Source organism: Amblyomma americanum, chromosome 10 (genome assembly GCF_052857255.1).
Source record: "Amblyomma americanum isolate KBUSLIRL-KWMA chromosome 10, ASM5285725v1, whole genome shotgun sequence".
NCBI lineage: Eukaryota > Metazoa > Arthropoda > Arachnida > Ixodida > Ixodidae > Amblyomma > Amblyomma americanum.
Window position 1 is genome coordinate 9,738,134 of NC_135506.1, and position 26,981 is coordinate 9,765,114.

At 48.3% G+C, this 26,981-nt stretch overlaps 1 protein-coding gene across 1 annotated transcript in view; it reads right to left on the reverse strand.

Annotated features, from left to right (window-relative positions):
* Positions 1–16,101: 16,101 nt before the first annotated feature.
* LOC144106292 (uncharacterized) overlaps positions 16,102–26,981 on the reverse strand; it is a 111,444-nt gene continuing 100,564 nt past the window's right edge. Inside the window, exons 4-6 of the mRNA XM_077639060.1 lie at positions 23,591–23,760; positions 22,023–22,361; positions 16,102–19,490 (exon numbers count right to left, since the gene is read on the reverse strand). Coding sequence (XP_077495186.1) covers positions 18,777–19,490; positions 22,023–22,361; positions 23,591–23,760 — 1,223 coding nt within the window. The 3' untranslated portion in view covers positions 16,102–18,776. The remainder of the gene's footprint in view (positions 19,491–22,022; positions 22,362–23,590; positions 23,761–26,981) is intronic.

Consider the following 26,981-nt stretch of genomic DNA (forward strand, 5'->3'; position numbering starts at 1 on the left):
CTAGCAGACGCTACTGACACCCCAAATTACGTGGCAAATGACGAGATAGCGAACAAACACGCTTTCTTAGGACCCTTACAAAAATTTGTTCAGACAGTCTATAGACAGTCCATTGATTTATGTCTATGAAGTCTATAGATTCGCTATAGACAGACCCTAGAGAACAGTCTATAGGCAATACAAATTCTAGAGACAGTCTATAGACAATCTATAGATTTATAGCCATACACTTTTAGTAGACTTTTGTCTATAGACAGTCTATAGACAGTCTATAGTCTATAGACCCTAGAGAACAGTCTATAGGCAAAACAAATTCTAGAGACAGTCTATAGACAATCTATAGATTTATAGCCATACATTTTTAGTAGACTTTTGTCTATAGACAGTCTATAGACTGAGTAGACAAAAAGAAATATCTATAGGAAGGCAATACAGTCTATAAGAAGTCTATAGACTGTCTATAGACCATTTTTGTAAGGGGAGTACCGCAACGAAGTAATGAACTAGCCCAATAAAGCGTTGCTTCTCGTGATTAACGATCGAGTGCACTTTCCGAATAGAAAGTGCCGCAGGCTGTGAACAAACGGAGCCGAATATGAACGGTGCTCGACAACGAGCATCGCATGTTAACTGTACGCACCGGTCAGACAAAGCGAAGCTCGGTTCGGGGGCCTTCGGCAAGGGGCGGTCGGCCAATCTTCGCTCGCGCCCGCAGAAAGAAAGACAATGGCCGCGTCGCCGACACTTCCTCCATTAGCAACGGTGCCTTTGTTTCTTTCCCCCAAGGTACGCCCCCGACACAGCTGGTCTTTTTGGAGGTCCGGCTCTCGCTAAAACCGTGCATCTGAGCGGAAGGTAGGTCTGTGACTTGGAGCTTAGATGCTCGGGGTCTGCATCCGGAGTGCATTGGATGAGCGTAAATTGTTTAGGATTCTCCGAAGATCTCTACTGCTCCCACATGCTACCGTTTTCAACGAGAGGGAACTTATTGCACCACTTGTAAAACTCCCGTCAGAGAGAAAAAGATACGACGGGAGGGAGAAACACGCACACAAACACACACGAGCGCGCTGGTGTGTGTGAGTGCGTGTTTCTCCCTCGCATCGTATCTTTTGCTCTCTGCCGGGAGGGCAGGCTTTACTAACAAAACATTAGAAAATACGCTGTTGGTCATAAAATTCGCTCATTGGCTGGCAGTGACGAAACCGCATAGAAGCAATTCCATTGGCTGGGCGGAAGTGACGTCACTAGACATGAACACCTCTATTGGATGGAGTGAAGTGACGTCACCGTATCGGAAGTGGCATCACTTCCGATAAGGGCATCAACAGCTCCTAATGCTGCCGCAATGCCAGCGCATAATGTAAATAGGTGTCCCTGTGAATTTTTTTTCATTGGCGCACTAGAAATCGAGCAGATTGATCCACGTTCACGAATGGCAGATGTCACGGCTGATCCGACCAGACCGATCTGAGGCACACAGTTCCGCGCACTAATCTAGACTTCTAAAATGGCTCATCTATCGTGCGTTTGTTTATGACATTTTTGGATGCCTGCTGAACTCGATGTAGCTTTTGAGAGGTCAGTATTGACTTGCGGCCATTGGAAATGTGAATTCAGGGTGAGGTGTTGTTTCGAGCTCTAGCTTCTCATATGACAGTTAGGCCCAGTGCGCCATTCGAGTGTTGTGAACAATTGTGTGGACGTCTATACACGGCGTGCTTCTAGATTTGTAGCCTCACAAACTGTTTCGTCACTTTTTTCAGCAAAATAACTGTGTGAGACTTCCCTGGGGGTCGCCGAACACTGGCGTAGTGGAGGCAAGAGTTCATAAGCGTCAGCTTCTTCGTTTGTCAAGCATACTCCAGAGAAAATTAGCCGTAGGTGATGTGCCCTAGTTTCGAAACAACCGTGTTCGAACCGACATAATATTGAAGAGAACCCGCCATCTTCATGGCAGCCGCTGATCTGCTGGCCACTTACAAATCGACCTTTGGGGGAGTAATGGAGGTGGGTGTAGTGACAGTGGTAAAACACTAAAGTCTCACTTAAGAACTGAACTTCTTACTTCATTACTTCTGCAGTCAACCTATAAATAATGATTGGTTAGAAGGAAATTTAAGGCGCCGTAACTGTGGACACCTCAACCACGCCATGAGGGAATGGAAAAAGCGTTGGTGGAAGAGGAAAGAGATCACTCAACCTACGTAGACATAACGATGGTCACAACTCAAGCGGAACGCTACAAGGACCTAACGGTGGTCACTAATAAAGCGGAAAGCTTCTTTGTAAAAGAAAGAGAAAAGGTTTGTTTTCCTACTCCCTTTCTGGGATTCAAAGTTGATGTGAAAATCAGCCGTTACCTTTCATATTGCTTTGGCCTGCACCTATACGGAAGGAAGCTACGCAAAATTAACCTCTGGCCATCTGTACCTTCCCCACTGCTGCACGGTTTTGGCAGGACAGGGTGTATATAAAGGCTTGCGTGGCGGGTGCCGCTTTTTTTTTTCCTAAGCTAGTGGTGCGTGTGGCGCTCGCCCAGTTATGTTCAGAAGGAAAGGCACTTACACGGCTTCATCTGCATAACTTTGCAGGCCGTCCCACGCGCTGAGCGGCGAGCATCGTCCACCTTGTACAAATGTGCTCTAATAAAGAATTACAAATAATTAAATAGAAGCCCGACATAGCTATGACCTCCTGAACTTCGGCGGCGCGTCCAAGGGTATACAGGTGCGATCAGCGTAAACGGGAACACTTGATCAATATCAGGTGAGAGATTACTCCGCACATATAACGAGAAACATACATATTCTCCTCATTCCTGAGTAGCTTTTCTGCGGACACGGGATCTCTTTAATGCCTTCTTAAATTCGGCGTAGAGGTGAATATGCAGGGGGTTTTTGAGAGGTGTTTGTCTTTTCTATTTTTCGTGTCCGTACGCATAGGCTTAACTCGCCATGAAAGTTTCATAAAGCGCACGGTGATCGACCTCTTTCACCGTACGCTTTATTATCGTGAATTATAATGGTGACATTAACATCGTGCACATTATTTGGTTTTGTTGGTATGTAAAGTGCCAACATGCCGCTTTTGATTGCATATAGCTTTTTCCAGATACAATAGCACTTCCCCGACCGATGCCCCTCGCAGATACGTAGCGCGGTCTTATGCCGGCTTTTACTCTGCGTGACGCACAAATGCTCGGAGCATCTTTTTCCTTTTACTTTGTGTCACCGACTTTTCGGATCTACAGCTTTAGACAGCTCTGCGGCTCCGAAGCTTGTCAGCACAGTAGAGCGCGTTCCGCGGCTAGCGGGCTGCACTTGTTAGGGCCCGCGAAACAACACGAGGCAAAGATAACCGGGAGCAGCAGAAATATAGCACAGCGCTCCACCAAGCGCTTACAAGTTTCGCGCTGTTTTACAAGCCCAGAGCTTTTACAGCGCAGTAAATGTCACTGCAGAAGTTTCATAATCCACCCTGTTTACAAAGAGAACGCGCGTGTCTGCACACCAGCTGGACACCCGAAACCGCGGCACCACATCGGGATCTCTGGCGCCGTGCAGCCGTCGGGCGATGCATCCCCCCCCCCCCCCCCCCCCCCGCCAGCGGTTTCACTACAGGAAAACAACAGAGCCGGAAACACGCCGCCGCCTCGCTTGGGCCACGCGGATAGCGCCGTGTGTACACGACGGGATCTGCTCGGCGCTGGATCCACGTACTGATTCGGGCTGCGCAGCACGCACCCCGTGCAAGGCGGGCTTTCCCTCCTCTCTCTCTGTCTGTCTCGAGCAGGACTGTATGCGGTCTGCGTGAAGGTGGATCGTAGTAGGGTCGGCCCGAGCATCCGCGCATGCACTTGCCTTGCATCTTGTGGTTGAATGGTGGAGACGGAGAGAAGAACAAAAACTTCCGGTAACGGCACGTCAGCAATAGTGATGCTTTGAATTCTATTCAGGTCCAGTTTACGCACCACTTTGTGCTGGGTAAGTCCCGGGGGCCTGGACTAGAAAATGTGGCAGTACGAAATGACGGCCTTGGGAATCTTGGGCGTGAACAGCCACGTGAATATTCACGTGTACAGCTTTTGCTCATTGTACAACGGTGCACCCTGAGCAAATGGCAATTATACTGCTTTAAAACTCGCGCTCCTCTGACACTGTCCACGGTATCCCCATGTACACGAAACGAGCCAAGGCTGTCAATATCGGTCATAAACACCGGAGATGGCGGCAACTCTTTTGTGAGCCAAACCACTTCCACAAAACCACCTTGCTGTCCAGCAACATGATGCGCATGTAACTAAGCACGTTAACTCTAAACTATCTCTCACACTCTGATGAGCTGGTTGCAACTACTAATCTCTAATTGACGCTGAGTTCATGCCTGGTCACCGCTATCTACTTACTGCTACCGCTACTACAGCCAGGCTTGAAGGTCACATTGGACGAATTTTCTTGAATAGGGTTTTCGATGCTAGCGCTGCGCAGGACTAGTAGAGATCTTTGGGAAAGAGGCGTTTTCTCACTCTGATGAGTGCCACCACCACCACTATTACTACTCCCATTGCAGCAACAACTACCACTACTGCTACTTCTGCTACTACTGCTACAACTACAACAATTACTACTACTACTGCTGCTGATACTACTATTATTACTTTAATGCTACTAATACTACCACTATTACTAGTAATACTACTTTTACTACTTCTGCTGTTAGTACTTGTACTACTACTGAGGCACTGAAAGGCTTTGATACTACTAATTCAAGTATACTACTGCTACAAACTGCTACATGTACTCACATTCCGCCAGTATTAATACTACTGCTACTACTACTGCTGCTGAAAAACACCATTAAAAGTTTACTTTTCACTCAAGCTTGACAGGTAATCCTAGTCTGCGTGATAAGGAGACGCTCCCTTTCGCACTGCTTGGACGGGTACAATTGGGAAGCTCAGTGCACGGAGCCAGACGCACACGTACCACGGCAGCGTCGTCTGCGGGCGACATCCGCTTTTCTGCTCACGTCGCTTTCACCGTTTATGAGATACGAGCGCCAGGCGAAACGCGCACAGGCGCCAGATCTTACACAAAAAAAAAAATGGAGCCGGTGTACGGAAGGAGGCAGGCTCTGCTGCAGTCTGGGGAGCACGTGCGGAGCAACCGTTATCGCAAATGCGCTTCGCTACAACCGGACGGAATCCCACGCGCAGGCAAATTGGCGCTTTATCTGAGCGGGAACCAGACGTCCTGGCTTGGTTGGAATGTCGAATCCGCAGCACAAATGACAAATGCGATCAGGAAGCGGAGACCGGGAGGCCATAAAGCAGCCGAGAAAGCGAATTTGTAAGTGGAGACGCCGCAGTGGCATTTGCGGTCAACGATAAGAAGAACCCGATCGGCATTGACTTGGGGAGCATCTTTGCATTCCGATGCAGACCGAAAGAGGGGGAGAGGGTGGCGAATATTCATTTAAAATAACAGAACCGTGGTCCTCATTGGCGGCTGTGAACTTGCTGCTCCGTAATCTTTTGTGCTAATAACACAGACAGACTTTTTGTCCGTTTTGTTTAAGAAATAGGATAAAAAAACTTACACAGCATTTACACTATTGACGTCATGAGCACATCATTCACACTGTTCACACTGTGCACATAAAGCAAGCGGATAGAAAAGCTCAAGTTCTGTTCTTACATATGACCACAGTCTGTAGTGCACTCGACCATCCCTATAATATAAATGCTTGTGGCAAATAGAACTACTCTCCATTAAAGGGTTTTCTAATGACTCCTAACGACCACTTAGAGCCGGCGAGCAGCAATAATCGACCATCCATTTTGTTCGTTGCGCACACCCAAAGCCGTTTAAGTCCATCTTTCTGCTTCCTGAAGGGAAGGCTAGTTTAGTGACGCGCACCTGTAGTTCATTGGGAGACGTGAACGCGCGAAATATGATTAAGCTTGAAATGCTACTTAGAAAAGAAGCATATCCTCAAGCACGCGCGCACGCACACGCACACGCACAGCTAAAATGCCGCTACTTCCCGTCGTGGAAATGCGTTCAGCTGTTCAACTTTCTCGTGAACGAACTCACATGCGTGCGCTCACAATGGTATTGCTCTACAGATGCCGGACAGATGCAAGCGTTCCGAGAACGTTAGCAGGCGTCTCCTTTTTGCGACGTTGACTGCGTGAGAAGAATTAACAGGAAAAAGAGATGGAAACGACCGTGTCCGGGTCTGCAAGGCCGCTCAAGGCAGCGGGCATCGAAGCCAACGCAAAACCTTGCAGTCGTCTGGAAAGCAACAGCCCGCCTACACTCGCGGCCAGCAGTGCTGTGTGCACATAATTGTGGATTCGGACAGCCACGTAGGTTACCACTCCTTAGTTTTTGAGACATGGGAGGTCCTTCTGCTGCTGCTTTGGCACGGGGAATCCAATTGTTTATCATGCGTACATATTTAGATGAATCACATATTGTTGTCGCTTACGGGTATAAGGCGGAAGGGCCTGTGCTGTAATTGGCATCTGAAGGGGACGTTAAAAATTCCCAGTTCCGACGGCAATGTCGTACACGTTGCAGGAAATAAGTAACGTTTTAGAATTAGTTACTTCATCTCAAATATAGGCTAACTGACTTCAGTGGTGAGTTACAGCCCAAGAAAAGTTGGGTTATGGGTTAGGGGGGTTTAACGTCCCAAAGCGACTCAGGCTCTGAGGGACGCCGTGGTGAAGCGCTCCGGAAATTTCGACCACAAGGGGTTCTTTAACGTGCACTGACATCGCACAGTACACGGGCCTCTAGAATTTCGCCTCCATCGAAATTCGAACGCCGCGGCCGGGATCGAACCGGCGTCTTTCGGGCCAGCAGCCGAGCGCCATAACCACTCAGCCACCGCGGCGGCATCCCAAGAAAAGTAGCCGAACAGTTACAGAGAAGTAGACGATTACTGATAAATTACGTTTCATCTATCTGTATTATTAACATGGCACGAATGAGCACGGACGAGAATGGGCTGCTGTGGTGTGCGCAATGCATGCAATGACGATTTCACCGTGCGTTGTTTTTCAAAGTTTTCTTTGGAATTTTTTTCTACGTTTTCTTACGAACGCGTCAGTAGTGGCACAGATGAGTAATTCGATGTACGCGCCGGCGAGAGAAGTGCTTTGCTTTAACATACGAAGACCTTGCGCACCACACCGAAGTTACGCAGAGCGCCACGCTTCGCTGTTCATCGCGCTCGGAGGGGTTAAGCCTAACCTCACTAAACATGACGTTCTATTGTGCCGTCATGGTCATGAAGTGTAAATTTTGAAGGGCGGAACACGGGGCTACTCATACGAAGGTCGCTTTTCTGTCGCTTGGGCTTGCATGTGCACACATCCTCGCGTTCGCGGCTTCTCCGCAGCTCGAACCCTGTCACTCTAACGCGAAGGAATTATGTGCTACACTAGTCTTTGCTCTGGGGGTCATGTTCTTTAAGTTATACCACAGCTTACAGCTTGTTTTTTGAAAGAAAAAAGTAACATGTTACCATTAGTTGATTAGTGAAGAAAAAAGATTGGATGATTGAGAATGATACAGCTTAGAAAATCTAATCAATGCTTTACAAAATTCGAATAAAACAGATGTAATTTATTACAAGTAGACTGTAACTTGTAACGCGTTTCGTAGAAGTCTAGCTAACGGGTACCCTCCAGTTTGCCAGCGGGTTCAAACTTCCACCCAGCACGGTGAAGAGTTTCTGTGGAGGTGAAACGGTTATAAAACTGGGCCTTTGAGCGCGCCTTCTGTTCCCGGAGTGCGCAAAGCTGGTCGAGTTGGTCACGAATTGCCATGTTGGAAAACAGCGCTAAAGACGAGGGACAAGAAGAGATGAGACAAGCACAGCGCTGCGTTTGTCTCACCTCTTCTCGTCCCTCGTGTTTCGCGCTCTTTTGCAATATGGCTTCTGTTCACGAAAAACACCTTGTGTGTGGAGCTCTTTGGCCAAGCTGCCCTTTCGCCGTAAAAATCGAATCCTTATCGTCGTCCTCATAATCATAATCATGACCAAGAAGACATTGCCTGCATAACACTCGTCAACTTTCCTAGCATCACAATCCTCCTACTCATTTGTATAGCCCGCCAGCCTCCGATTAACACAAGTTCTGCGACACCGGTCCAAAAACTTGGGTCGCTGCTTAAATTCGCGCTGATGCGGTTCCCCTTCCATCCTGAGGTCGGTGCGCTGCGGCGGAGAGAACGAAGTTCCTCACAACAGCGCCATCACATCTTTCGCGGTTGTGTCTTCTTCAGTAGAAAAGGATGAGGGAGGTCATCGCCTCGAGGCAGAGATGAGATATCCTGCGCACCGTTGCTGTTCCGCCTGGCGTTCTGTTGTGAGCCGGCGGCGTCGCCGCCCCAGCGGCGCCGTTATCTGCGCACGCTTACATGTCTTTTCACTCTCGAAGGAGCGGAAGCGCTTACCTCAGAGTCGATGGCCTAACGACGCACCCCCCCCCCCCCCCCCTTCTCCACACGAGCGGACTCCGCGAGATGTGGTCCCTCGCCTCGACGGTGAGCTTCATTGCGAGGTGGCAACGGAGGACTCTTTAACCACGGACTATAAATTTTACCGCTGTGGGAAACCGCGTGGGAACTCATAAATCCCCTTTCTCTACTTCCCACTAAAGGTACTTGGAGTAATTATTTTTAATTAGGTAATTTCGGGCTTCATAAAGGCGCCCGCTATGCGCGTTTCGTAAATCAAGGGTCAGGAGAGACAGAAGAAAGCAGGAAAGTTAAGCAGGAGTGATGCCCGGATGTCTGCTCTACACATGAGGAGGATATAAGAGGACGGCGAGATGAAAGAGATAAAAGGAACGTTTAGCCTGTGGAGCACATGGAACATAGCCACGGGCAGAAGGTCTTTGTGGCCAACAATAAATGGTAGGGTTTTAACATACTTGAACTGCGTAGACATGCGAAAACATGTGTTTAGACTGCTTGGCTCATGGTATTGTTTTGCTGGGTCGGCGGCACGTCTGTCGACGATATTAGATTCAGGTTAAGCTCTGATCAAGGTTAAGCTAAGCTAAGCTAAGCTAAGCTAAGCTAAGCTAAGCTGATCTGATCTTACCTGATCTTTTCGCGCCGCAGATGGCAGTTTATGAAGACTATACGATGTTCAGTGCGCAGCGCGAGTGTGTGTTGCAGTTTAACACGAGGCGTGGTCGGCTGCGGCTATTGCATACAGTGCTTTCGTGCAGCGCCCAGCGGAGCTGATCTGTTCGCGCCGCCGCCGGTTAGAAACCGAGTCGCGGCAATATTTATTTTATTTCGGTATCAGCTGTTGCTATCCTAGGTTTGGCCACGGTCACCCTCAAGGTCACACTCCCATTGGCTGCAGCTTGCACGACGCTCCTTCGAACTAACAGGACCTTACCCGAGTTATTCCGAGGTTTCACACAAAGTTCTTGGTTGGGACCGCGTTAAGCTGTGCTTTCGCACTAAAAACAAGAAGTCATTTGCAACCTGTCTATGGCCAAACAGAACGGAGATATGCATTTTCGGTTGCTGCCTCATGAACTCAGACACACGCTCTCATAAATGCCTCTCTTATATTCCAACTGCATGAATGCGACTGCTATGAAATATTAATCTACCTTCATCTTTAACGCTGTTGTCTTACACGTTTGCGTTGCAAACTTTGTCCGCGAGGAACTTGGAGCAGTGAACGACCTAGAGCTTAAAGTGAGCATCCACCATGAAATCCACATCCAACTATGCCGAGAAGGCACGCAGCATTTCGTCGATTTCACCAGCTCGTTGACCGTCTGTGCGTATTATTAAGTATTAACTCCTAAGTAAGTAAGTGTTAACTGCAGTTAATACTTAACTGGAGTAGGGCGTAGCAGGCGTCGTATTTTTCATTGCCAAAGAGCATGCGCGAATTCTCCTCTCTGTGCTGCGGTATAGCGGTGTTATGTGGCTTCGTGAAATAGGTGAAACTGTTGCTGAGAGAAACCGCTGGAACCCGGACGACACTATCAGAGGAACATCCCACCCTGGGTGATGGTAAGGGGCAGGCAGGATATGTCCTGCTCTGCAGTTGGTCCGCATAAGTCACATAGCCTAACAAAATATAACTCCTACAGTACTCTACATGGCTAATATTCTATTAGGGACATCGAAAGTAGCCTTGCTACCACGCGCAATTTAGTTTGTCGACCTGTAGGAAACACCACGTGGGGGACGCTGTGCAGTGACGCACCCCAGCATCAGAAGTTGCGCAGCAATCCTTCGCTTTCGTCACGAAAACATATACGCACTAGAAGTAAATTAATGTCACCCACAGCAGCCCAACCTATGGACAGAAGCGACGAGGCACTTAGAACTTATTGCACCATGACAATTGTTGGTGGCATAGTTGATTGAGCCGCGGAGCGGTGATGTAGCACTGACTTGCAGATTTTTCACATTTGCCCTCACTGCCTCTTCGCTGTTTGATTGGTTCATTTTGGCGGCTGAGTTCGTTGCCGTTACACTGCGGATTTCCCTTGAGCCCTTTAACGCCTCTGCCTAAATCACCTTGGCCCCGCAGCACGTTACTTCCATTTTCGTCCGACTCTTATATTTGCTTACACCAAGCTTTTAACAGAGCCGAACGTGACTTAATAAGAAATAAAAGGTAGTAATTGTAATTCCTCTATTTTGATCACATATGGTTATAACAAAAGAGTTGTTGTAATGAATTGCGCTTCCGGCTGCTCTCCTGTTTTTACCCTGCTGTACCACTACACTGCTGCACCACTACCCTCCTGTACCACTACACTACACTGCTGTACCACTACACTACACTTTTTACACTGCAGTACCACTTTTACACTGCTGTACCACTAAGGTGGTACAGCAGCATGCCTTACCACTGGCAGCCGCTGCAGCTGCATGTGTGATCCTTCCCCCTCATCCCTCTCGCCCCAAATAAAGCAAAATAAAAAAGAAGAGTCCCTCGCTGAACTTAGCACCGCCTTCTCCGCGCATGTGGCGAAGAAAAAAAAATTGTGGGCGCAGCTATGTCAACGCACGCAGAGACAACGGCGGGGCGGAAGGGCTCCCCGCTTCCTAGTGGGCAGCGTCACGCGAAGCAAGCATCCGGTGAAATCGCCAGAAAGGAAAACACGATGCTGCCCCGCACGTCTCCTCTCTTCGGGTGGTCCTCGAACCGAGCGGAGCCCGTGGCAGCCCGTTTGTTCCAGGCTGAACAAGTATGGCGCGCCGACATACGCGCCCGCTGCGGTGGTGGTCCGGGAGACGACGTCGGGCTTCTGCGTGGGAAATCGCGATGAGCTTATGGGACTCGTTGGAAGCGCGGGCAATCAGTCGCGTCTCGCTGAACACGGACGATGAGAGCAACGCAAGGCGGCTCTGCGCTTGGAAGCGACTAGTAGCATTCAGCTGAAGAGGTTGAAAAAGCATATCCTGGACGGTGTCCACAGCTGTTCGCTTTCCTTAGCTGACTTATGTAGCTTTCCCTTGCATTCAAGCTGAGCTGTTTTAGTGGACTGGTGGTCTGTCGCAGTCGCATAAAGTAGCGGGTTTGATTCCCGGCAACCGGTCCTCCCAGTTACAAACATGAAATTCAAGAAAACTAAATAATAAAAACGCACTCGTACTGAGACCTGAGACTGTACTGTATAGTAGAAGGCTTAGGATAGCCGGAATTTGTAACCCTCCCTCTACGTTGCGCCTAATTTAGCCCAATGTTAGATTCGAAGCGTAAAAACGCAGTTTACTTTATTTATTTTATGCTTCATAAAAGGGCTTAGTGTAATTAAACGAGTGAATCACAGCATGCACATGATAACTCAGCTCCGGCAGAGTCATACGGCTACTTTTGAAAACTGCGTAGCTGCGTCAAATTTCAACAGCTGAGGAAAAGTGCAAGTCAGATCCAGCGGCAAGGAACTTGAAGTCAGTGCAGAGTTCTGTCTCGTCATAGCAAACTGCGGCAGATACCGCAGTGATATAGGATGGTAATTTTACCTGAAACTGTGGAAGACGAGCAACTGTACTTGAGTTGCGTTGACCTTACCACATAGTCCTTACGATGAGCGGTTGTGTGGCTGTCCCTTCCCTGTGTAATTAATCTCCGACGGAGTAACAGTGTTTTAGGGGCCTAATGGTTGTGGCAACGCAGTTTCTCCTGAGTCCCAAAGGACTAACCCATCTGGCGGTTTCGCCGCTTTCTTTCTGTTTTAGAGCGAAGCAGTAGTCAGACTAGGACATGCTTATATGTGTTCTTTATAGAAGTTTCTGTTGACCCGTTTCTTCAAATCAAGTCTTAAGGAGTCGCGAAGAGGGACGTAGTAATTATATTCTTCGAAAACGTTTGTTCGATATTGCGCCTGTCTTGCGTGAAGAAGGACACAAAATAATTGCAGCGAAGAGAAGAAAACATGGAACAGGGAGGTAGTGAAGTAGAGAGAAGGAACGACGAAAGAAAAAAATTGCTAGAGCGTCCAGATAATCTTTCTCCAAGAATAACGAACAACACTCATGGATCCTTCGGCCAAGAGTTCATTTGTCAGAGCGCTTTTAACAATAAGAAGCCAGCAGAAAATGTAGAGATGCCAGCTTAACAGCCATGTGTCATGCTGCCGCTTTTGTTACCCTGAGAGAAAGGCACGGTTGGAAAAACGTTCTGCGTTCTAGTTCGTTATTTTTCCACATTTTGAAACTGCTTCCTTATGTGCGGTTGCAGCACCGGCTTCCGGTACGGTGTTTTCCTTCAGGACATTTCTGGGACCCGCAACAACCAAGGCGCCTAAGCCCGCAGAAACGTGTCGACGTGACCCTCCACTTTTTCACTATTTTTTTTCTCGTGTGTGCATGGAGTGAACGGAAGGCAAGAAGGTGTTCTCCTTTTTTTCCTTTTTGAACGTCTGGACAGGTATCAGGGAATTTTGAAACAGCAGAGACGTACTATTGTAGACATATGCCGGATATTCGTATCCCTTATGCGCATGCGTATAGTGGGATGCCTGCCGCGCATGCGTAGTGGTAGGTGCGTGCCCCACCTGGCTGTCGAACTGCCGCTATGCATGCGGAGGAGAAATCCGGCAAACATCTACGATGGTAAGCCTCTGCTGCTTAAATTTCACTAATACCGGCCCAGACGTTCGAAAAGGAAGAAAAATGGGACATGTACGCATCAGGCGAAAGGAAATTTACAAGTCAGTTTTTTTTTACGATTTTCGAACTGCAACGAAAAAAAAAATCGGCAGGAAGAAAGAGCAGCAAAGCTTCCCGGAGAGCAGCCCTTGTCTTGCCATGGGCGACAAAAAGACATGGCTTACGGGTCCGATCCTAGGCTTAAGGAAACAAATGGGAAAACAAGCGATAATCTGCCGCTCGTACACCCCATCTGATGAAAAGATAGGTTCCTAATTGAGTAGTTAATTCTGTATTCATGCACACACTCACAGTTCTTGCTCTTCCGCGTGACAAAACTAAAGATGTATAGCATAATGTTTGTGAGAAATAAAGACATAATACAAAATTAGTAACGTTTCAGCTGTTTCCAATGCTTGCATGCCTTTTGATTCTGCCACCTCGTACTCTATGTAGGCTCATTCGGCCGCGTTCACGAAAGTCCGTCGACAAGCGCCTCTGAGTGGGCAAGGACAGTGTAAAGAGCCGACACCATTTCTCAATTGCACAGGGGGGGCAATTCCGTGCCAAAAGGGCAACAGCAGGGGCGAGGGGGGGGGGAGGCCGAGACGGACATTGAGTCCGAGGACACCGGGTAACTCGCGGAAGCGTCAGAGGACGGCCATTGTCTTTCGTCGCCCACAAGTGGCGTAATTCGGGACCTGGAGGCGCCTTCTTCGCCGTCAGCGGCTGGGCTGCCGAACAGCTGGACAGCGGGTGTATAGTATGTAAGGTCTGACTGAATACCGGAACGCGAACACAGTTTACGCGCTATTATTAACTGTCAGGCGGTGTTATGGTTGGTTTTAAGAAGAAGAAAGGTTCATTGCACGGTTGGTGGGATGGAAGCAAATGTATTTTACCAAAAGGAGAAAAGGTCCTCAAGGGTGGGCTCCTGCTTGTCCAAGGGTCCACGGGCCTGAGCTTCACGGAGAGCTCTGGCCACTGGCCATGTTTGGCCAGCTGGTTGAGGAACTCGCAGAGTGTCCTCCCATATTGGGGGGGGGGGGGGGGGGATAGCTTGGGTAGGACCCTCCCACTCTGCTCAACATGTGGGATGGCCAAGGCTACCCTAATACACTACCTGTGGGAATGCCCCCAACCTATCGCAGTTCCTCCTCATTCCAAACTCATTACATAGTAAGAGCGTAGTGCGCTGCTATGGAGGTATGGGGAACATGGCGGTTTAGATATGGACCTCGAAAGCAAGGGGAGACGATAAAGGAAATGGAGAAAACAGGCAGACGGAAATAGGTCTTAGAAATAAGTAGTCATCTGCGTATACAACTCAGTAGGAAATGAAGAGGTGCGCAACATTAGTAACGGTGCCCTCACATAAACAATACGGATGCACTAAGAGAAGAAGGATAGGCAACAAAGATTCACCAAAGGCTAAACAAACAATTTATGAGAGACAATTGTGTCACAGGCTGTTGATGGCTCTGTGATCTGTAGTCCAGTTGTAGTTACAATGCTTCTTTTGAAATTCTTGACTTAGAAGAAACCGGATTCCGGTGGTGTTTTCTTGAAGCGTCGTTGAATTTAAAGGACACAGAAGTAGTCCGAACTTGCAAGAAAGCAGAGGCATAAGCAATTCATGCCATTCTTAGAAAATAATAGAAAAATGACTGCTTTGGTCAGGCATTGTTCTGCTGAGTAATTTGGAGGATGGGCGTTCTAGCCGACCATCAGACGCAAAGGACAAAAGTAGGTTTAAAAACTAAAATGAAAAGTATTAGAGATGTTCAACACTATAGCAAGGGAACAACAGTTAGCGAAGGTAGCGAGGTATTGGCATCAGTAGTGGAGTTCTGTACAGGTGAGCTAGAGACTGCAGGTTCAATTCATGTGAAAGAAATTGCCTCCAAAAAAAGGATTGGTACGGAAAGAATTTCACAGGCGCTCTGGCTATGAACGGCATGGGAGCTTTATCTCTTGAAAAACTGCAAGGCGCTTGCATTTTGAAGGAACTCGCCTGTGGGACCGAGGCAGGAAGGCTAGCTTAAAAATCCTAAATACGATTGAAGTCGTCGCAACGGGACATGGAAAGCTAAAAGATAGGGCTAAACTTGACAGACATGAAAAGCAGAAAGTCAATTAGAGAACTAACTTCAATTAAAAATGCCATTCTAAGCAACATTAAGACTCAGCTGAAAGTGATAACTTCATTAAATAAAAAAATTATTCACGCACTCTCATTCCAAACAGCGGAACTGCAACAGGAAGCATGTTGATCCGAAAAGAACCAAGGGAAAAATAAGAGCCATCTGACAAGAGGCAGGAAGCTCTCTCCGGTACTATCTCGCACGACCGGAATGGCAGGCACACCGTGCAGTCAGAGAGCAAGCAAGCAAGATTTCTCCCGGGGCCAAACGACATTAATATAGGCCCTCTTCCTCTCTCTCGCACTCACCGGGTAGCCTTGAACTTCGTTTGGACGTAGGGCGTCCGGTTGTCCAGTTGGTACGCCTGTGGTACTGGAACGCCCTCCTTACAGTCTAGATCTCGCTCCCTCCGACTTTCCTCTGTTTGGGCGGCTCAAGGATGTTTTGCGAGGTCGTTCATTTTTCACTAATCTTGACGCGCCGTAATCGGTACCCAAGTGGCTTAACAACAAACCGAAAACTTGCGTCTCAGAAGTAGTACGCAAGCTTGCGGCCCGATGGACCAAGTGCATTGGAAAAGGAGAAGACTATACAGAAAGTGATGTGCATGTGGTGCACCTACCTTTGTGGAAATAAATTGCTCAATGAAAAGTGCGGATAATTTTTTAATCAACCCCGTATAACGAATCTATACCGTATAATGCGTATGGTTAATTTGACATCTACAAGTTTTCACTGACAGCAAGTGAGGTGTCGTAGAAATACTGGGCATTTTCGAAAGGGACACAAGTTGGAATACGTGTCCAGTTTCAGTTTATTTTCGCCACACATGTACAGAAGATCGACCACGACATGGGGTGAGGAGAGCGGGATAAATGCTGCGTGAGATGCAGCTTGACTAGCCCCGCCCACTCTTAAAGTCGGCAACCAGAAGAGCGAAGCAGCGTCCAGAACATCAACATACCATAACATCTTCCAGGCATGTCATCACGCACCAGGAGTAAAAATTAAAAAAAAGAAAATGAGTGAATTAACTCAATCTTTTACCATAAGCATAGCGTAGAACACATTCTTTTATAACAAGCGCAGATCGTGTATTTTAAGTTTAAGCTTATTAAGTGCACGCTGAAGACTAGACTGCAGCATCAGTACACCATAATTGGTACCGTGAAGAGGCATCTGTACCAGAGTTCTCTAAACCTTAGAGCAGTATGAATTGGACAAGGTCTTTTTTTTTTCCATTGACTTATGAAAAAGAGCTTTTCGTTGGAGACAGAAGGCTTATTTTCCCGATTAAAAGGACCACAGGACAACAAACGAAAGGCTAAACAACGCCTGTGTGTTATCCTTAATGTGTTGTCCCAGCACCCTGTACATTGCGAACATACACCAACTCTCCCAACTGTCCGCCATTATGAAATGCTACAGAGCATCGAAAAATATATTTACTCTAGGGACCCGCAGTTTCCAGTGATATTGCTTTGCAATGGTTGGGATTCCAGCGAGCAGCCTGCAGCGTAGGCACCCCAAAACTGATTCATGGAGCTCTTTATTAGATTACCATTGTACTAAGACCGGTTTGTAATCAGCTGGTGTTCGAGTTGTTGCCTGTCGCACTGCAATGATAAAGCAGCTGTCACGACTGCCTCGCGCACTGGCTACTCGTGACATGTGAGGCACCAGATGTTAATAAATTCGTTTCCACTTAAAGGGACAGTGAGGAAAATTCGATGTTGGTTTGCATTAGGGTACCGCGTTCTAATCACGAAGAGACCGCTCGCAACGAAAACAGAGATATTATAAGCTAGAAAAGAAACCGAATCGTAATAAAAATGTCGCCCCCAGCGGCTAATTTCGCAAGCGAAAATGCGAGCCTCCGAACCGATATTTGGGCTCGGATCCCAGAGGCCACGCTACACCTGCATTCACTTCAAAATGTTTTTAACCCGTCATTTTTCGTAAATACGTCACATGATTGAATCAAATGGCGGGAACACTATTAAATACAACTTTCTCGCCAATAAATGCGCCTTTTGCTGCTGCAGAGGCGTCAACATAGCCACAAAGAGCAACAGAATGAACTTTGAGAACAATAACTAAGTAAAGTTGTGCTCAGCGTGCCTTAAAATACAAAGATGAGCGTCTGTAAGCCAAGTCGCTGGTTCAAATGCCCCACAGTCATTTGCACCTTTTACGCAGTTTTGCTTCATCCATGTCTATGCATCATATTGGGATGTTTATTTAGACTGCTGGATGAAAATGTTACAAAAGCAGACTTTAAACAAAGCATGGCACATCCTACATTAGATGTTTATATTAAATGCTCAGTAATGCAAGGAATTGTCGTTTCGGGCGGTGTTTTATATATTGTAACCTTTCTGGCTATACTGCACTTCACTGGGTCATATCCAGCCTACAGATCCGCTACACTATAACTCTGTGTCATTGTCAGAAACATCTGTTCCAAGATGTTCCAACACATACTTCACAAATATGCGCAACCGCTATCAAATGCACTAAAGAACTGTGGCAAACGAAAGAAAACAATAAGCTGAACTTCCTGCCAGGTTAAGGCACCTTGCTGTGCAACCTTGGCCCTGGTGTGTCGCATTCCAGACTGGAATTCCTTGTGCAGTTGTCTATACAGTGCACAAAGAGTTCAGCTTGTACAGTGTTTAGCTTGATTTGCACTTGATTATGGCAAGCCCTGGAAATCTAGACAACCTCTTCTAGTTTGCTCGGTTGCCACCCCGTGCCGAGTGGCGCTGAACACTTGAAATTACCGCGGGAAATTTGGATGTTCCGTACATCCCATTGATTATCTGCGACCGTCGGAAGTAGTTGGTACGATCTCGGGAAGCATTTTATCAGTGTTCTTTTGCAGCGAGGAGGGACAGTCGGCGAGATAATCGCCCCGTTCAAAAGGAATCTCTAGGGACCCTCTAGATTTCTAAAAGTTACAAGTTTCAAATATTCCCAGTGGGTTATGCGGTGTTCGTTGCGGGCTGCCAACAGATGGCGCTACTTGCTGAAAGTCCAGGAAAGCTGGCCATGGTGACTGCCCGCGTTGCATGCTGTCACCTGGTAACTGCTGGTTTCGGTTGCTGCTTTGTTGTCTTATCAGGAGATACTTTCTCTGTCTTAAACTGCCGAACGTGCACAGTCGGATGAAATATTTCGGGCTACCAAGGTTGCAAGACCGCTCCATAAAAGTGGTTCACACCGCAAAGCGCAGCTAACGCGAAAACTCAGCATGCCAAGTACATATCAACTTTTGGTACACTTCAGCAACGGTGTTAGTCGGGGCTATCACGTGATGTCCACCCCCGTTCCGGGGAGTCGCTCCTGGTTCTATAACACTGTTCTCAAAGGCTGGCGTCGGGCAGTTCCACAAGATCTGTTGGATCACTCGGAACAAGTGCCACATGAGTCTGTCCAAAAAAGCGCGCACCAGGGAAGGAACAGAGGCCGGCTACGATATCGAGTCGTACACGGAGTCACTGTCCATATGCGACGTGCCGTAGCCGTCGTCTCCCGCCGGCTCGAAGTCCCCGGCCTTGATGGGATTAAGCACGTCCCTGGACAGCAGATAGCGGAACGTCCTCGTGGGGCGGGGCCTGGGTATCGACTCGTAGATGTGGTCCGTCGTTGACGCGAACAGCCTCGTAGAAGCATTCGGCCCAACAGTCCGGAATACGTCGAGCTTCTCGAACTCGTCGGCCGTCTCGGACCCGTCTCCTCTGGGACCCAGCTTTGCCGCCGCCTTCTTCGAGGATGACCTGTGGAGGGACCATAGCCTCTTGAAGGGGTTGCTGGAGGTCGATGACGTGGACGACTTTTTGGACAGCGTGGACATCTGGGACTTGAGCGTGGGCACCCCGGAGGAAGGTAGGTCGACGAAGGAGCAGGCCGACTTCTTGCTGGCTGAAGACAGTGACTTCTTGAGGCCGACGCCGTTGAGCTGCACCTGGTGCTTGGGCACCACGTGGTGCGCCACCTTGATCTCGCTGCGCCACCTGTCCGCTTCCTCGAGGCAGTGTCTGAGCATGCGGTTGTACAGCTGGCTCGACTTGCCCATCTTGCGCGAGTCCCGCTCCGGCACGAAGGAGAAGGTGGAGCCCATGTCGATCTCCAGCAGCGTGGGCCGGCCCTCCTGCAGGCTGCAGGCCAGCACCACTTCTTGCTCCTGCGCGAATGATGTCGACAAATGAGAACACGGTTAAGTCTCGCTACTGCGAAGTGTAAGGCGTATCAACATTCCTTTCAGTGGCGGTTGTTTTGCTATAACCACTGCAATCTGTGACCAGGTATATCATATGCCAGGGGAGCTGTACTGACCCTGGGGGAATCTATACTGCCTCAGGCAAATGCGTGATGAGTAATTTGTCGTCGACTATACTTAAAATGAAAATTTTCTTTCCGGGGCAGTAGATAAGGCGTGAAGTGCAGCGTTTCCTCCGTCTTCTGCTTTCTCTGAGCTGGAGCTAGCCGTGCCAAGACATAATCAAGACTATTCGCACCGTTGTCCTTACCGAAGTATTCACATTGTGCCCGTGTTGCAGTGTTAGTACTCCTGCTAGATAACCTGTTTTTTTTCTGTGTTTAAAGGTGTTGAATACGAGGGATTGAGTGAGAGCTGATCAGGAGGTAGGATAGACATGGAAGCTCATGTTGACCCCTGCAGTCGTTCCTGTTTGTTGGGGCTGTTCATCTGCCTTCTGCCCCAACATACGACGCGTGAATGAGCCTAAGCGTAAACAATGTGCTTAATTTCAATGGGAGCGTTACACTCTCTCTATACTTATGATTCCGTTGTAGACAGCCCAGTGATAATGATGTGCAAGAGTACATCATTAATGCTGCGACGTGAACCCGACTGCAGGTTCATGTGATCGGCTCCCATGTGTACGAATGCGCTTGGTTTACAGTAACGGGTGGAAGGTGGCTAAGTGCAGCGTCCTCTGGTGCAACGTTATGGATGCCTGACGTTCGTTATTTGAAATATACACGCAGGCTAGCATAAGGCGCAGGCTAAAAAGTCAACCCTTGCACTCTTTATAGATATGCATTACAACAGTACATTACCACGCCCAGTAGCGATATATGCTACGTGAGGGAATCTCATTCACTTTCTGAACATGCTTTCCGAATCGTTGAGCACAATCCCCTTTGGTATCTGTTGATACCCAGGATAAAGAAAGAAGGTAAAAGGAGATAAAAAAAGATAAGAAGCGCGTCGTTGCCTTGGTGTGCACTGACGCAAAAACGACGACTGATTTCAATACACTGCTCCCAGTCTCCCGATAACGTGGCCATGAAGAACGCTCTGGTGGTGTTGTTAAAAACGCGCATTCCATAACATGCTGCGGACGATCGCACTTCAAGAAATTATCGCAATAAAAAGTGCAAATTTTATTGGAGTTCCCCAGAAATTCATGAAGCCCCGTACTTCGGATTACGTTCGACCAGTTGAGATCCTTTATAGCGCACCGATATAGTACAGCACGCGGTCTCTACAACGGAACGTGAAGGCAACATTGCTCCCACCTATGCCATGTTCGCCATTTCTTCTTTCATGTGCCTGGAACTTCCGCGCCATACAGAAAATTTTAGGGGAGCCAGGCATAGAACACAGTCTGTGTTAAATTTAGCGATATATGCTACGTGAGGGAATCTCATTCACTTTCTGAACATGCTTTCCGAATCGCTAGCATAAGGCGCAGGCTAAAAAGTCAACCCTTGCACTCTTTATAGATATGCATTACAACAGTACATTACCACGCCCAGTAGCGATATATGCTACGTGAGGGAATCTCATTCACTTTCTGAACATGCTTTCCGAATCGTTCAGCACAATCCCCTTTGGTATCTGTTGATACCCAGGATAAAGAAAGAAGGTAAAAGGAGATAAAAAAAGATAAGAAGCGCGTCGTTGCCTTGGTGTGCACTGACGCAAAAACGACGACTGATTTCAAAACACTGCTCCCAGTCTCCCGATAACGTGGCCATGAAGAACGCTCTGGTGGTGTTGTTAAAAACGCGCATTCCATAACATGCTGCGGACGATCGCACTTCAAGAAATTATCGCAATAAAAAGTGCAAATTTTATTGGAGTTCCCCAGAAATTCATGAAGCCCCGTACTTCGGATTACGTTCGACCAGTTGAGATCCTTTATAGCGCACCGATATAGTACAGCACGCGGTCTCTACAACGGAACGTGAAGGCAACATTGCTCCCACCTATGCCATGTTCGCCATTTCTTCTTTCATGTGCCTGGAACTTCCGCGCCATACAGAAAATTTTAGGGGAGCCAGGCATAGAACACAGTCTGTGTTAAATTTATAGCGAATTGTCATTTAAGAACCCACTGAATTGTTTCAGTAATCCGCCCCGGTTGAAGTCGAAGTTGAGTGAACATATCATTCAGTTCTAGCCTAAATTGAAGCTGTCCATAACATAATTCCGACTAGACCTCAGTAAGATGTTTTGGTGAGTCGTTAGTGCTTTATAATACGCAAATCTTTTACTGGACTTCTTCTGCGCTGGTTGTGTGTTTGTTGGTGGCTGCATGAGCTGTATGTCTTTTCATTCCGGTCAGAAGACTCTGAATGGAGCCAAACATCACGGACGACACATGTTTGGTTAACCTTTCGTCAATTACGACTTTTAAATACATGAAGTAAGTGCGATGTGCTGGAGGAGGACAGGTGCCCGTACCTGTACGTGTTCGAGCCTGAGTATGCCGGTGAATCCGCACGGGGTCCTGAGCAGCGGTCCGCACACCAGGCGCACGGTGAGGGGCACCCGGGCGAAGCGCAGAAGCTGCGTCAGCGGGAACACGTGGTTGGGCGAGCGAGAGGAACGGCGCGCCACCGAGTAGAACTTTCCCCGGGACGAGAGGGGCACGAAGACCACGTCGCCCGTGGCTGCGTGGCAGCACTTGGCGTAGCGGCACTCGGACACGGAGACGCCGCGCAGGGCGCCGCCGCAGCTCGTAGCCCGGATGTTCACGTCCTCGTAGACGCCCAGGAAGCCCAGCACCTGGCCCGGGAGGACCTGCGACAAAGCAGTGCACACAGAGTTCGTCGTCATCGTCATCATATTCGTGTGCTATATAGTAACATTCGTTATTGCTCATATTGGTACGCTTTATAGTAACGTGCGTTATTGCTCAGCGGCAGTATCGTAGTGACACATACCACCACGAGCGGCCCCGAACATGACAATCAATCAATCAATCAATCAATCAATCAATCAATCAATCAATCAATCAATCAATCAATCAATATATCAACCAACCAAACAATCAATCAATAGTTCCTTTCGAGTTCTAGCCCGCTTGTCTCCCTGTCTCTTCGTTTCAGTTTGTGCCAGAACATTCTGAAAATGTGCATGGATGTGCGGTCAGCGGTGTATGCACTTTACATGGCCTTTGATACACCTTTTACACTTAACATACTCGGGGCCAGCATCGCCCTCTAACTAAGTGCTTTTCGTTAACATACTAGGCATTCGTCGTGACAGCTGGAAAAAAAGAGGGATATTAGAGGGTATGCAAGAGAAAGTGCAGGCTTCGTTCTGCCGTGTTTACATCCATCGAAACTGCCTCGTCGTCAACCACACACACACATCTTTTTCCTTGCAGGACTGGTGGGTACGCAGGGACAGAAGGCATGCATGAGCAAATGGGCAGGAGATCATAGACTCTGCATCGTTATGCCACTGGCACACCAGTTCCATGGCACCTAGTTTAGGAAGCCAGTAGGGAATTCACAAAAAAATACTATACAGTTCATCGCACAGCAGCGCCAAATTCCGGACGGGAAGAAGTGAAGTGGGTGCAGAGTAGAAGTGGAGCTTGCGCCGGTGTGTGCCTCTGTGTGTGTACTCCTTCAGATAACTCTCTTTTATCTCTGCGTCCTTTCTTTTTCCACGATGAGAAGAACGCAATATTTTATTTCGAAACGAAGAGCCCAGTAACCGTCCCTTCTATGTGGACACGTACCTTAGCTGTGTCCAGATGTCCACCACGAACGAGGACGCTACTGCGCCTTTCCTTTTCTCATACCAACCCCCCCCCCCTCCCCCCCTCCCCCCCCCCCCCACTCGTTTGTTCTGCGTGGCTCATGGTGCTCTAGTGCAAAGAATAGGACGAGCCAACTTGCATCATACTACGTGGTAACTTTCGTCTGTGCATTCAATGTATCAAGATGGCGGCCGCGATGACGTCAGCGCAAGCCCTTCAATACCGGTGTGCTTGCAGTAATAGCTACAGTACCACTCACCACGGTGCGGCTGTACTCTGCCCTTCCGGTCTCGTGGCTGTGTCCCAGCAGTCGGTATCCCTGCAATGGTTCCCTGGCCAGGAAGTGGGACACGTGCGCCAGCGCCACCTGCTCCAGGCAGCTGAAGTAGCCCGCCGTGTGGCCGTCCTCCGAGATGATTGCAAACCAGCCTGCGAATGGCAACAACAACAGCCGCGGATCAGGCATACGAGTCCACAGAATAAAGCATTCCTCTTAGCTTCCCGTCTCGCAGCAAGGGACGCTCTTTAGGAATTACGACGCAGCGCTCGCATGCGAGCAAGGCGCCACCTTGACTCTGAACAGCAGAGCCGTTTTCTACACTGAAAAAGTATGGGAAACAAAAAGCGAAGCTTGTTGTTTCAGTCGAAGTGAGATCGCTTACAATGCGCCTTGCGTATTCACATTGTGAACAGTGTTAAAATCTTGCGCATTAAAGCTTATTGTCCGGATGTAACATCGCATTGTTAGTTTCCGTGGTTCGAACGAGCGTTCCATAGATATTCTCGTCGCGACACATGTGATCGGTTGGCTGGCCAAGAACTGAAGCGGTGTAGAGTCTTTTTTTTTTTAAGCAAGGCTTTCCCTTCATGAATATAGTGTGTTGTATTGCGTGCCTTCGCTGGTACATAAGCAAGCTCCATCTTGTGTTTTTTTCTTGACAACGCTGTCTACACGCCTGTCACAAGAACCTGGGATGCGGACTATCCAATGAGATTTTGAAATACAAAAAGGAGGACAGAAACAGCAACCAACAGCACAGTGGAAAATGATTCAATAAAACCTCTTGCTGGGCTAGTTGGTGACACATGCTTGAATAAAATGTAGCGCAGAAGAGACGAGCGTTCGTGTTTGTGGTGTCTTCCTCCAGTGCAGGTCTCTTTCGCGCTAGATATTATCCAAGTAAGCGAAAATGAGCCCAGAACCTTAGTATGATATAATGCAATGTACAGTCTTTCCCAAAAGTAACCCGGCGCAGGTGGTTTCTTTCTTAACCGCCTAGCGAAGCACTTACAGCAGCCCTTAAGCTCTGAATCTGTGTAACGTAAAGCACTGCAGCACTCAGACGTTTGCTGGAGACGTGTGTTGGATCCACACCTCCCAGAATATTGTTGAACCCTCTCTCCTGGGTTTTTTGTCCAAATATTCAATCTTTTTTTTTTCTTCGTTCACGGAGTGCTTGAGGTATCAACTAGGCCATCGAAGCCACCGCAGCGGTGGCCTAGTGGTTTGAGCATCCGCCTTGCATGCGGGAGGTGCGGCGTTCGATCCCCAGGGCCGCCGGGTGCACACCGGCGATACAATGGGTACAAGCTTTCCCCTGGTCTGGTTCTCTGCTTATTTACGCCTTGACCTCAGCTTGAGTAAATGAAAAAAAAAAACCTTGTGCAATGGCGCCCTTTGGCCCCAGATGCCACTGCGCCAAAAAACCCATCATCATCATCATCATCGTCAGGTACCAAGTCTGTGTGAGAGCGTGGATATGCTCCTGTCGAAATAGCACATACCCACGATGGGGTATTGGGCAGCTGGATTTGGCGAAAAATCACGAAAAAAGATGGATTCTCTGCAGACAGATAATTAACACAATCATTACAGGTGAGGCCGATGTGAGGGAACAAGGTTTGTATATGATATTGAAATAGGAGAGAAAGAAATTAATTTTGGAAATAGGGAAATATAGAAGCATTGGGAAGAAGAGAGAAGGAGACAGCAAAGCAGTAAAGAAAAAGATAGGAAGGCTAATTATTAAGTAGAGAGAGAGAGAAAATCTTTGTTTAGGCAAAATAAGATTTTTTAGGAGCTGGGTGGTCAGTGCCTCTAGTCAAGAGATCCGCTGGTGGCAGCTGACTTGCGGACTAGCTGGATCAGCCAGGCTTGCTGGTACACTGGTCAGGGCCGCTTCGCACTGCTCGTGTGTCGGGTATGGCATTTTTAACGTTGGGTATGGTTTGTTCTGACACTCCCAAGAGGTATGATAGAGCGTGGGGCTTGCTCCGTGTCAGGAAGAGTGGGTATTTTGTAGGACTGATCTTGCTTAATACTTCAAGATTAGGAAATGGAGTTTGTATTCTTGACAAAAGTATAAAGCGCTGACCAAACGAAAGGATGGGATGACGTTTCGGCTCCCCACGGGGAGATTTTGAACAAGGCTCCCGTGGGGGAGCCGAAACGTCATCCCATCCTTTTTTTTTTGGTCGGCGCCTTCTTCTTTCGTCATGTACCATCCCGACCAGACGGGTTTCAGTCAGACTCTAGACTTCAATTTTGTATTCTTCCTTAGCCTATGGCATCTGAGGTGGGATAAGGAAGACTGAATAATATGGGTTACGGATTGGTTAAAACGTTCGCCGAGAGCCTTGATGTGCCTCCGTTTTCTCTTCTTCCTCTATTTTCACTATCGTTTTCTTCTCTGTTTTCTCTCGCTTGGCTTGGAGGCCGCCGCGGTGGCTGAGTCGTTATGGCGCTCGGCTGCTGGCCCGAAAGACGCGGGTTCGATCCCGGCCGCGGTGGTCGAATTTCGATGGAGGCGAAATTCTAGAGGCCCGTGTACTGTGCGATGTCAGTGCACGTTAAAGAACCCCACGTGGTGAAAATTTCCGGAGCCCTTCACTACGGCGTCAGTCATAACCTGAGTCGCTTTGGGACGTTAAACCCTCATAGACCAAATCATCTCTCTTGGCTTGGACCTTGGTTTGGCTTGGCTTGGCTTGGCAGCCAAGCGGATCAGCGCTAAACTAAAACATACCAAGTCTATTTTCCTCTTCTCTCTCTCTTCGCTTGGCTTGCAGAATCCAATGACAGCGGCGACTGCAACGGACTTCATTTATACGACAACTCGATTGGGGTCGCAGTAAGGGCAGAGACTCGCCATAAAAAAAAGTCACAAATTTGAGATGAAATGTGAAGTTAGAAAAAAGGAAAAGGGGTGATGGTGAATCTGTTAAATGCGATGACATAAACGTGGTATCTTCGCGCGCTGGTTTTAGAGCAGAGTCGTCGCTGTTCGCACCAGAAGAGAAAAAGTTAGGACAAACTGAGCACCAACATTTCGAGGGGGATCTTCATGTCCTTGCTCTGTTCATAACCGTCTGCCCGACTTTGCGTGAAGGGCTCAGGCATTAAATGAAATCTTTAAATGCTGCAACCAGGCCAGTAGGCAGAACGCGAGCCATACCCAGTTACGTATCTCTCCGCATCGTCACGGCCATCAAGCGGCATGACGGGCGTTACACAGACCTTGTGCTTCAGGGCGTCAACTGCGTCTTCCGCCCTTGATGGCGGGGCATCATCGCACTGTCCCGAAGAAGAAGGCGCCGGGGAGACTCCGTCCGGCGCTCTTCTTCGCGGCCAGGTCAGACGGGCCCGTCCG